General features: G+C 40.9%; 1 protein-coding gene across 3 annotated transcripts in view; it reads left to right on the top strand.

Moving 5' to 3' along the window:
- Positions 1 to 995: 995 nt before the first annotated feature.
- LOC105033320 (uncharacterized) overlaps positions 996 to 13,047 on the top strand; it is a 76,919-nt gene continuing 64,867 nt past the window's right edge. Inside the window, exons 1-4 of one of the 3 annotated variants that reach the window (XM_010908064.3) lie at positions 996 to 1,285; positions 1,377 to 1,465; positions 1,597 to 1,706; positions 1,790 to 1,838. In XM_010908064.3, the coding sequence (XP_010906366.1) occupies positions 1,174 to 1,285; positions 1,377 to 1,465; positions 1,597 to 1,706; positions 1,790 to 1,838 (360 nt within the window). In that variant the 5' untranslated portion in view covers positions 996 to 1,173. Of the gene's footprint in view, positions 1,286 to 1,376; positions 1,466 to 1,596; positions 1,707 to 1,789; positions 1,839 to 13,047 lie in introns of those variants that run through there. The other 2 variants (XM_010908063.3, XM_019846610.2) reach the window with 2 other exon arrangements.

Raw genomic sequence — 13,047 nt, 5'->3', positions numbered from 1 at the left:
AGAGAGGATTGACAGCGCGGTGTCAGAAATTGTCAAACGAATCGTGCTGAAACGCTAATAATTGTACAGAGACCAACATGCATCGTACTCGTTTATGTCCAGATTCACGCAGGGGACGGAGCGCCACGTGGTCACCGAAGACAAATAGAAAAAAAAGGTTGAAGTAAGAATAGAATGATCGTCCGAAATTATCTTTTGGACCAAACAACCCATATTCCTTGATCTCAATTACGATCGCCCCCAACTCAACCCATCTAATTATCGAGCCCGGAAAGATCAGGGTTGGGTTGTGTCTTTCGCATACACGAATGATTGATTGATGTTTTTTTTATAACGCCAACCGTTGGATTGCATCTACACAGATTACAAAGCATCCCAATTTACATCTTCATCCATTTGCACAGCACTCAGCAGTCATTGTGCGAAGGAAGGTGAATGAATCCTTCCTTCGCGTGAAAGATAACTTTTTTCGTCATTTCACGCAAACCGTGGAGCACCGACCTTGCTGTCTCTCAACTTTAACTACCCGCATAAAATTTACTCTGCGGAAACAGATATCGCGCGCCCGTGAAGGGCGTCACACGCCGTCTCTCTCCGTCACGGCCCATAAGGCGGGTCAGGATGGCTCTAGATCAGCAAATCCAATCCGCGGAGAAAGTTACCCGCACAAAAAAAATTCCATATACCTACACGCACATGTAAATCCAAGCATGTGTCAGCTAACCGGCCCATTGGATTCCCTGTTTCCCACCAGCGATCCCGATCGAATAGCTTCCCGCAAACAAATTTATATGCGGTCACTCAGGTTGCTGCATCCAAGAGAAGATCTATTTTCCGCATAAAATTTTCTATGCAAATATCCCGATGCGAGCTCTCTTCTCCGTTCCTTTGGCCGACGAAACTGTGGGGAAGGGGAAAAGGGGAATAAAAGGTGATAAAGAAGCAAAAAGGAAGGAAGGAAAAAAAAAAAAAAATTCCCCGCATCGAAAAGTGCGGCGGTTTTTGTCCCTTCGTCTCTAATTTCCGATCTTTGCTCTTTCCCTTTCCTCTCTCTACCCTCTCGCTCCCTTCCTCCGTCCCCTGCCAGAGTTCTTCACCGCTGGGGTCTCATTTTGCCGTTGGATCCGGAAGGTTCAAGAGCGTGGAGAAGGCTTTCCGTGGGAGAGTGCCAGCATGGAGTCGATCCTCGCCCGGGCGCTCGAGTACACCCTCAAGTACTGGCTTAAGTCCTTCTCCCGCGACCAGTTCAAGCTCCATGGCCGCACCGCCCAGCTCTCCAGTCTCGGTGCAATACTCGATCCTTCTCGATTATTCCAAAACTTACAATTTGTCCGTGAAATCATTTACCAACACGATAATTCATCGAATTGTTTCAGACATTAATGGCGACGCTCTGCACGCGAGCGTCGGATTGCCGCCGGCGCTGAATGTGACCACCGCCAAAGTCGGCAAGCTTGAGATCACGGTAATTTTTGCTGTTTTTGTCATTTAATTTTGTTGGATCCGAAATAATTTGGGATAATTGAAAATGAGAGTCAGGTCAGTAATGTGAATGTTGTTTGTTGCTGAATTTTTTGTTTTATCGATATCTTTCAGCTCCCGTCGGTGTCGAATGTGCAAATAGAGCCGATTGTGGTTCAGATCGATAGGCTTGATCTGGTTCTGGAAGAGAACACTGATTCCGACGATGTGAAGAGCTCGAGCAGGTGTTTTTGTTGTTTAGGGAAGCGGGTTTGTGATTAGTATCTGAAATTTGGCTAATTGTTCTTGTATGTGCTGTCTGTTGTAGTGCTCAGTCGACAACGGTGAAGGGCAGCGGCTATGGATTTGCAGACAAGGTAAAAACTTTGGATTTTGTAGTTGGGTTTTTATCCTTCGTGTGGCAGTGTGTTGTAAAATTGGATGGTTAATGACTGTTAATCGATTATCACTCGAATTACTTGGCACAATAGATGCTCTCTCTCTCTCTCTCTCTCTCTCTCTGTTGTTTTTTTTTTTTTTGCCCTCATCTTGAACATGTTGGGATCTCAGATTGATCAATTTCTTGAGCTGTCTTTGGACGAGTTTGCTATTAAACGTTTCACCTAAATATTCCTGCATATCAGACATTTGAGTAAATGAGAGTATGAAAGAATTATGGAAGTCTCAGGAAGAGCCATTAGTATCTAACAAACACTTCAGAATTCCACATCTAGAAGGCTTATATAATTCTCTAGGATTTATGAGAGGGGAGTGGGATTTAGGAACTTAAGGATGCCAGATTTAGTGGCTTGGAGCTTTCATTTATATATGGCACAAAAGAGAGAGTAGAAAGCCCATTGGTAGTGCTTCAGGCTCTTATGGGATGTCTGTGTATTGGAAAGTCTCTGCTGTACTCTTACGGGATGTCTGTGTATAGGAAAGTCTCTGCTATACCAATCAAGCAAATCAAGAATGCATATTCTGAATGAGTTCAGGGAATGGATCCTATAAGAGTGTTACTAATTCTAGCTTGCCTTTATTTGGCCCTTAGTGTTGGTGTGAGTTGAAGACCGGAAACTGACCTTTGTTTCATGTACAAAAAGTGAATTCTCAGCTTAGTGCAAGAACTTACAAGTTTGCATAAGCTTAGAGCTATGAAAGAGCTAAAGCTAATGCAGTCAATGTCAGTGTCTGGCATTCTGACAAGTGGAAACTAAGCCAAGATTTTAGGTGGTAGTTTATATTGAGCCAAGTGAGTATAGAATTGCACAATTCATGGAGAGGGATGCTAGAACATTTTGCGTTGTATGATGAAGTTTGTCTAAGTCATTTTGAGGCAATCATGCATATGGAGAGGTGCTACTTAGTAACTTGGCGGGCATGGCAGGGGCAACTAGAAAGTAGTTCATGAAAAAGTCAATAATGTCTGATGAAAACAATTGCATGATGGGAAAGTCTAAGGAGGCCGACATGGTCCAATCATAGCTATAGAAACAAGCCTTGTTTCTTTCGAGAAGGGAGTGAGAAAATACACATTTAGTAAAATGATCGAATAATAGCAAAATTTGAACTCAAAAATCATCTTGATGGTAGGGACCTATGTCCCTACCACCACATTGGGAAAGGGGATATCAATGTGGTGGTAGGGACCTATGTCATGATTTGGGGAAGGATGGGGCAGACAGAAATGAATATAGATAAATTCAAATAAATAAATAAGTAATTGCTTCCCTATGATTCCTAATTAATTAAAGAATTCTTTTAGTTTAAATGTTATTTGCTATTTTTCTATCTAGCTTTGATGGAGGTCAGAGTTCAAGGCAAATAATTGACTATTTATATCACATAAGTTGCGAATACCATCAAAAACCTTTAAAAGAAAAAAGGATAATTTTTAAGGGTTATTTATTTTTTTGGGTAAAATATGGCCTTAGGACATTTTAATAAAGTACTAAAATGCAGTAGCAAGTATATCGTCTGGACCTACCTCCTTAAGAGGTAGGGGAAGTTAAAGAGGATTTTACAAATTGCTCTTCTTGTTTTTATAGCCAACCAGTCCACTAGTTCATTTTTGGGATCGAGCGTAGCGGATATTTTCATGCCATATGATGGCTTATACAGTTCTGTATGATGTGCACGATGCTTGATATGTGTCAGGTTAACGTAGCACCTGGAGACATGATAGCAGGCAAGGCTTAGAAATCTATTACTACCAAGTGTGGTGTAGTTGCTTTAATGCAATTTCCATACCCATCAACATTTGGCTTTGCCTGTATCTCCAAAAAGTCTCATGACTCTGTGGGGAGTAATCCACCAAGTCTAGTATAACAGTATTGTGGTTTCTTAAGATTCATCACCTTCTAGTTGGGGATGGCCTATTGGAGGTGGCATCCAATCATGGTTTCAAAAACAGCCAAAACAGATGGTGCTGCTGATAACCCACCATTGGGCATGAAATCGGCATTGATATGATTGTTGGGATGCCGAAACAGCCATACCAGTCACAGTTTTGTGTCCTGGCAGAACGGGGGGTGCCCCAGCCATCCCGTCCTGTTCTTATTAGAAAATAGGACCAAGACGGGTTCAGGACTCCGAAACCCATCCATAGGGGAGAGAAGAGGAAAGAAGAGAGAAGGAAAGGAAGGAAAGATGAAGAAAAAGAAAATTTGAAAGGAAAGAAGATAAAAAATGAAAAGGAAAATGTAAGGGAAAAGAAAAAGAAAGGAAAAGGAAAGGAAAGAAAGGAAGGTAGAGGAAATGAAAGAAAAGAAGGAAGAAAAAAAAGAACAAAAAAAGAAAAAAGAAAAGGAAAAAAGAAGGGGAGAAATATGGAGGATATCTATTGGGATGCATGATTAGGATTACTATCGAGATAAGACAGGACAGTAAGGCATCCTATTCTATGGAGAAACTGGAATATTTTCATCCCATGGGATTTAAAACCTTGATACTAGTACATATTGATCGTATTAGACTGTCTGGTGCATACAACTGGTAGCGCACCAACCATACCAGTTGGTAAACTATCAATGGTTTTTTAACTTTCTGAAAGATGTCAGTTTTGGTACACGTGATTGGTATTAGTACCATATTGTTCCGATGGAAAAATGGTATGGGGTTCGATACCCCTCTTTAAAACCTTGTGTGCAATTGTTATGAGAGTTTGAGATTGGTCAATCCCTATTTTCTAACGAAACATAGGCCTTTGACTGATAAAATGCAATAAAACATGGAGCTGATTTGTTAAAAGATTCTTGAGCAAATGTCATTGTTAACAGAAGTAACTATGGTATCTTTTGGTTAGTGGAGTTGCTGGAGTAAATCTTTAAGCATCTATTTTCCATCGAAGCCAACAATTGGCTATTAGTTGCTTGACGGTATTTCAATGTAACAGAATGTTGCTCACTTTTTAGAGAGTGCCATATAACCAAACATCTTAACTTATTCTGATATGAGAACTAGAACCAGCTTGTGAATGGATCTTTTTGAAGGTTCAGGAGCTATGGCAATGAGAACTCCCAAGCATATGTCACCCGCATTGATAGAGTTTTCCCATGGATCATCTGGCTTTTGATATTTGACTATCACAAGTTGAGTCCATAGGCTGTAAGATTTTTAAATAATTTGTGTTGGGAGTTTTGTCGAAAGGCATTTCTCATTTTCTTATTTTCTCAGAGTCATGTTATTTGGTCCACTGCATTGTTTTTTCTGTACAGTATATCTCCAAGCAATGAAATTAGCTCCATAGTGTTTTTTCTCTTGGTGCTCACAAAGAGCATCTGGCATGCTTTGGCACCACATAATATGATTGACAATCAGACTGTTTTAGATGCTAGAAGATTAATCAGCATTATAACGAGTACGGAGTGATTAAGTTTTATTTTGCCCTGCTATCCGGAGAGTTTTAGCTTCCACATGTTAAACTTAGTCACTATATTATCAATTAGGCTTTGAAACCATCTTCAAGGACATACAGTGAGATTTACTAAGAAAAAGGACATACAGTGAGATTGGAGCATCCAAGTGTTGCCAAAATGTGCTATCCCTCAAGGATTCCAGTGGCTTGTCAAAAGAATCTACTTTAGATGTAAAAGTTGAAGGGGAGAAGATGACCTAGGACTACATTTTGCTAATAAGGTCTCCTGTCATTGTACAGAAGCTTGAAGGGCTGATCTCATGGCATTCATGTAGCGTGGTTTGGCTACCACCATATCTTTTGCAAACATTAAATTGGAGAGTTTGTTCTAAACTTGTTTTATGAGATAATAGTTTGTCTTGCTGCATGGTGCAAGTAGAAATGGTGATAGAGGATTGCTTGCCTCAGTCCTTGTTGTGTCTGAAACAAAATGACAACTCCTCATTGATAAGTAATGAAAAGGGTATTATTAAGGTACATGCCTGAATCCATGATCGCCATGTAGGATCACATCCCATATCCTTAAGCATGAAGTCGACTGCCAATTTTCAACCAATTAATAGTCTTCAGATTTTTTTGGGCAGAGAAAATGTTTCCATGAATTTGACAACCTGGCACAATGCAATGCATTGCAAGCTGTTTTGTTTGTTGGAACTAAAGGTTAGGGGCATGTTTGGTTGGGGGGATTTGGACTTTGGAATGGGAATGGGAATGAGTGACTCCCATTCCTACCATTTGGTTGGAGGAAGATCCATTTCCATTACTATTCCCCCGGGGCGGGGTTGGTGGGGGGGGGGATGGATACGGTGGGAATGCAAGTCACTCATTTCCATTACCATTCCCCGAAACCAATCCCTATTCTTCCTTGCGATTCAAATTTCATTTTGATTCTGATTTCAATCATAAACCAAACACATGGGGGGATATGGTCATTCTAATTCCCATTCCAATCCATTCCGATTTCGGTTGCGAACCAAAAGCATCCTAAATGTATACTTGCAAGCAATAGACCTCCTGCCAAAATATTAACAAAAAATATGTAGACTACCTTCATGATATTAACACCATAATTTAATTGTCCAAGGCAAAGCACTTGAACTTTTTGACATCCTTGAATGTGGAATCCATGTAAATGAAGTGCTTAGCCTTACGTGTGGCTGGAGGTTTCGGGTACAAGGGGCTAGAAGATTGAATTTAGTGTTAGGTCAAAGCTGGTCACTTAGGACTCCTGCAATGCAACCTAAGGACTTACATGACTTCCCCATGATGATCAACATATAACACCATAATAAAATGAGTATGGCATGAAACAAATTACTATAAAGAGTTCACTTTATTGATAATGTGTATGGCAGCCTAGTGCACCTTAGAATTTTTCATCCTTGTTAGTTTGATTGAACAAGGAGCATTAGTATTATAATTGAGCTTAATTAGAGGTTTAAGTTAAAATACATGAGCTGCATATGCTTTCAACCAAGGTTTGTTGAAATACGGAGGGTGTACTGGCTAGCGATCAGTTTAGCACTTTATGGGTCTATACCATGCCATTCAAAGATGTTTCGAACTCCTTTTTTATTTTCAAATTCTGAATTGAAGTCTGCAGATGGTTTGTTGAGTTTGGCATATGGTTTGCCGACTTCAATTCAAAGTTTTGAAAATAAAAAAAGAGTTTCAAAATATGGAACTACAATTGTGATCTTCTTCTTTACTCCTCCCATATTTCATAGAGGATGGTGAGGGCGGGGGAAGAGAGAGAGAGGGAGGGAGGGAGGGTAGGAATGAGGAGCTTATCGAACGGTGGCGGTGAAGGAAAAACCGTCTTTTTCCTTGTAGGATCTTTCAGATTTCATCAAATCTGGGATGGAATAATTTTAAAAAAAATTTATCCTATATTTATTTCAGATCTAAGTCTCTAGATCTAATCTTCATATCTGATATTAAGTCTAAAATAAATTTAAAAGGGATGAGGAAACAAGTATAGACATACCTCAAGGGTAATCTGATTACCCTGTAGATGATCTCAGCACAGTCCGAGGTTCTGATGTAGCCACGCAAGCGTCTGGCCTCTACCGGTATCCACTCGGGCAGGACCTGGAACGTCTTCTCCTCGCGAATCTACGCTCCAAAAATCAGATCTCAATCTGATTTGGAAGTGCTTCAGAACTCCTTCTGAAGTTGGAGCAGTAGCCTGTCAAAGATGTCCTGCAACCTTCCTGTTCTAGGCATCACCACGCCTTTTCCTTGCACCAGATGAACGTCCAACTCCTTGGACGTGAAGAGGGGAGATAGGAGAGCAGGGAGGACGTGGAGAAGAAGGGAGGGGGCGGCAGCTATTGGGTTTTGTGCATAAAACAACTTCCTTCTTAAACCCTAGGTGCAGAAGGGTTTATAAAGACCCTGTATGCTGCGCAGTGCCGCATCATTCAATCAATCAAAAAATTCCAATAAATTCTGGAATAATTTTGATTGGTTGCTTGATGTCATCTGATCACATCAGATAAGAACCCAAGCCTCTATCTCTAAGTTGGTGTCAACACTGGATAAGGACAAAGAGAGGTTGGCGCCAAAGAGTCTAATCTTATCAAGACTCTCCAACCTTATCCACTTGGGGCGCCCACTTAATCCAATTGGGCTCGCGTCATAATCTGATTATGGCACCCAATTTGATGTGGTTTGGCTCCACAAAAATCCTCTAATAAGCTCTTGCCAAGTGGCGTTCAATTTAAAACCCATATGTCAACTTTTGACAAATATCCTAAAATGAAATTGGCAGGTGACAGGAATTAGCAGGTGCTTGTCTTAAATTCATCTCATGAATTAAGACAAGCCTTTTCTGAGCTGGACAAGCTTCATTTAGACTGAGAGAAATCTTTCCAAGGTTCTCTGGATGAGTCAAATCACATTTAGCTCAGTCGAGATGAAAAAAGATGACACGAGGAGAAAGTTAGGCTCAATCGTGTGCTAGCACGATTTCCTTGAATCTAATTAGATCTAATCCAAATCAATTGGGCTAGTCCAATTGATGACATCCAGATCTTAACCCTTGTTAGTGTGATCCAGTTAGGTTCAATTCTGTATGGTAATGAGACATGTCGTGATCTCATCATCGACATCATCGAAACTTCTTTCGATGAACCAGAACTCTTCTGATTCAGACAATTAGAATGATCGATCATCAATATCATTCTAATTGCTCCCAAAATCCACCAGTGACATCTAGCAGTATGTGGTGGCAACCCATCAGAACTGAAGACGAACCTCTCGGTGCAGCTACCTGTGTGATTGAGTTCCTCTATCATGAGTCCCGACTGAATTAGGGTTAAGGTGAATTCGTCAAACCCAACATCAGTCATATGAATCAATCGATCGATCCGAGTCCAATGTGAAACCCCAATGGAAAACTCTTTTTTCATTATTTCACTATGCCATAGCCATGGGCTTAAGGACTCGATCTTTCGATCATCATAGGACTACTCTCATCTATCGAGGTTGATAGATCCCATATTGGTACGACATAGTTTCTACAATGAATATGCTACAGCCAACATACACCTCAGGGTTTCGAATGGCTAGGAGACCGAGTTATGGTGTAGTCAAACTATAACACACTCAAGGTGAACTGTCGATGCACCTCAAGTCAAAAAACTAGACACACAACTGCAGCATAGAGCTAGTCATCGACGAGAAGGTAGACTTCTTTATGACTGCTCGATATGATCACGCTCAGTACTCTCGTTCTCAACGAATACTTGTACTCTTGCTCCGGTATCTCTACACCGTAGACTCAAGACACATCTACCCTAAGAAAGCGATCGTACACCAACCTTCTGGATCGATCACCATCCTCGTGATGATCCTATGGTCAGGAGCTGTTTATGAGTTATGTAAATTCATGCCTTAAATTTTCGATTCTTGAAAATATGAATTGATATTTCTATAACTCAAAGGATGTATCACGGACACAATATACACAATGTGATAGAAGAATAACCCATTTATTGATTTATAGTCAAAATTATAAATTTGTCCTTAAATTTGTACAGGAATGTATCAGCCAATCTGGCATCTAGGGCACACATCTAACAAACTCCCACTTGACCTAATGCCAATTGGCTACGTATCTAAGTCCCATCTACTCAAGGTGGGCTTCGATCTTTTGCTGGCCCAATGGCTTAGTCAGCGGATCTGCCACATTGTCTGTGGAGTCGACTCTCTTGACCTCGACATAATCCTTTTCGAGATAATCACGGATCAAATAGAATCATCGCTTGATGTGCTTGGATTTCTGGTGAGACCTTAGCTCCTTAGCTAGGGCTATGGCACCATTATTGTCGCAGTAAAGAGGTATGGCATCCGATGACATCACTCCAAGCTCTGCGGTAAACTTCTTGTACCAGAATGCCTCTTTCGCAGCTTCTGATACAGCAATGTACTCTGTCTCCATGGTGGAATTAGCAATCACCGTCTGCCTGGAACTCTTCCAGCTAACTGCACCACCATTGCAAATGAACAGACTTCCAGATGTCGACTTTCGATCATCTATATCAGACATAAAGTCTGAGTCTGTATATCCCTGAATCTGGAGTTTTCCATTCTCAAAGACTAGAAACATATCCTTAGTCCTTCTCAAGTACTTAAGGATACATTTTACAGAAGTCCAGTGCTCTTCGCCTGGATTCGACTGATATCTGCTTGTGATACTCACAGCATGGGTTATATCAGGTCATGTACATAGCATGGCATACATGGGGCTCCCTATTGCCGAAGCATAAGGGATTTTGTTCATGCGTTCAATCTCCTCAGGTGTGCTAGGGTATATCTTCTTGGAGAGATGAATGTCATGTCTAAAAAGCACTAAACCTCTTTTGGAGTTTTCCATGCTAAACCTTTTTAGCACCTCCTCTATGTACATCTTCTGTGAAAGTCCCAGCATCCTATTTGGTCTATCTCTATAGACCTTAATACCCAGTATAAAAGATGCCTTTCCTAGATCTTTCATAGAGAACTCCTTAGACAATCATACTTTGACTGAGGTCAACATGGGAATGTCATTCCCAATTAGGAGGATGTCATTTACGTACAATACGAGGAAGACAACTGCGCTCCCACTGACCTTTTTGAACACACATGGTTCCTCCTCGTTCTTGATGAAACCAAACGTTTTGATCACATCATTGAAACGAGTATTCCAACTCCGAGATGCTTGCTTAAGTCCATAAATAGACCTTTGCAGCTTGCAGATCCTATGATCATCATCACTGGATGTGAAACCAAGCGGCTGTTCCATATAGATATCTTCTTCAAGATATCCATTTAAGAATGCTATTTTCACGTCCATCTGCTATATTTCATAATCGAAATAGGCTGCAACAGCAAGCAACGTGCGGATGGATTTTAGCATGGCTACGGACGAGAAGGTATCTTGACAGTCAATGCCTTCGCGCTGATTATAACCTTTCGCTACGAGCCTAGCCTTAAATGTCTCCACATTCTCATCTGCACCTATCTTTCTCTTGAAGATCCATTTACACTCAATAGGTACAAACCTTCAGGTGGATCTACCAAGGTCCAGACTTGGTTTGAGTGCATCGAGTCAATTTCTGATCTCATTGTCTCTAACCATTTCTCGGAGTCGATATCTGATATCACCTCGTCATAGGTCTTGGGATCATCACCATGAACCCCATTTTCCGTGAGGAATATTTCCTCTACATCCTCTTGTATGGTACCTAAGTACCTTTCAGGAGGACGGAAAATCCTAGTCGATCTACGAGATGGAAGAGGTTGTGTTAAGACTGAATCTAATTGATTTGGTTCCTCAGGTTCTTTAGCTCGTTGCTCTGGGAGACATTCTCCTTGAGCTTAATTATTCTTCCGATGCCATCATTTTGAATAAACTGTTTTTTAAAAAAAATAGCATTTCGACTCACAATCACATTGTGATCTTCCGGAATATAAAAATAGTATCCTAATGACTCTTTAGGATATCCTATGAACCGAGCTCTAAAAGACCTGAACTCTAACTTGTCCGTCTGCTATCTTTTGACATGAGCCGGACAACCCCAAATTCTGAGATGATTCAAACTTGGCTTCTTACCATGCCATATCTCATGCAGTGTGGTAGGAACGGTTTTAGAGAGAATCCTATTCAATACATAAATTGCTGTTATGAGACAATGTCCCCAAAGAATTTCAGGGAGGTCCGTGAAGCTCATCATGGAACGGACCATATCTAATAGGGTTCGGTTTCTCCGTTCTGAAACCCCATTGAGTTGTGGCATTCCAGGTGGAGTCCATTGAGATACTATGCCATTGTCCTTAAGATAGTCTAGGAACTCCCGACTAAGGTATTCACCTCCTCGATCTGATCGAAGAACCTTAATGGGCTTTCCTGGTTGTTTTTCTACTTCATGTCTGAATTCTTTGAACCTTTCAAAGGCTTCAGACTTATATTTCATTAGAAACATATACCTGTACCTGGACATATCATCGGTAAAGATAATGACGTAGACATAATTGCCTTTAGCCGGCACATCAAATGGGCCGCACACATCCGTATGTACTAGGGCAAGTAGGTCTGTGGCCCTTTCCCTATGTCCCACAAAAGGGAGCTTGGTCATTTTGCCTTGAAGGCATGATTCACAAACTGGATATGACTCGGAAGTCAATGGACTCAATAGCCCGGATTTCTCCAATTTGTTAACCCTGTCTTCCGCTATATGACTTAGCCTTAGGTACCACAGATATCTATTATTTAGACTATCTTTAGGCCTTTTAATTCCTATGACATTAACATTTTGCTCGATATTAAATATAGATACATCAACATGTAACTGATAGAGACCGTTAATGACAAAATCATTTGCAACTTTATTATTTTCTAAAAAATGTTACAATGGTCCTCATGAAAGCTAATCACATAGCTTTCTTGTGCTAAACATGAAACAGAAATCAAATTCCTGCTTGCTGCAGGCACATAATAACAGTCTCTTAAAACTAAATCTAATCCTAACGGTAATCGCAGAGGGTAGGTTCCTACGGCCATAGCAGCAACTCTTGCTCCGTTCCCAACGCGTAGGATTATCTCTCCATGCCTCAGTCTTCTGCTCTCTTCAAGACCCTGCATAGAAGTGCACAAATGAGCACTAGAACCAGAGTCAAGCATCCAACTGGATGCAGAAGAAACCGTAAGGTTAGATTCTAAAATGAGCATACCTCTAGAAGGACCATCCTTCTTGTTCTTTATGGTGGCCAGGTACTGAGGACAGTTTCGCTTCCAATGACCATCTGATTGGCAGTGGAAACATTTTCCCTTATCAGCGGCCTTCTTCTTCGGTTCTGTCTTCTTCTTTCCAAAAGATTTTCTCTTGGAAGAAGTCTGCTCCACAGTAAGAATTGAGCCTTTTGAACCTTTCATAGAAAACTCAACCGTAACCAGCATGTTCATTAACTCGGCCAAGGTACACTGCATCTTATGCATATGGAAGTTCATGATGAACTGACCATATGCATCGGACAAGGACTGAAAGATCACATCAATCTGAAAATCCTTGTCTAAGATGATATCGAGTTTTTCAAGCTCCTCAAGATCTTTGATCATTGTCAAACAATGATCTTGGACTGACTGCCCATCACGCATCTTGGCCTTAAAAAGTCTTTGACAGACTTGA

Source organism: Elaeis guineensis, chromosome 5, assembly GCF_000442705.2.
Source record: "Elaeis guineensis isolate ETL-2024a chromosome 5, EG11, whole genome shotgun sequence".
In the NCBI taxonomy this organism is placed as follows: Eukaryota; Viridiplantae; Streptophyta; class Magnoliopsida; order Arecales; family Arecaceae; genus Elaeis; species Elaeis guineensis.
This window is presented reverse-complemented; position numbering and strand designations above follow the sequence as displayed.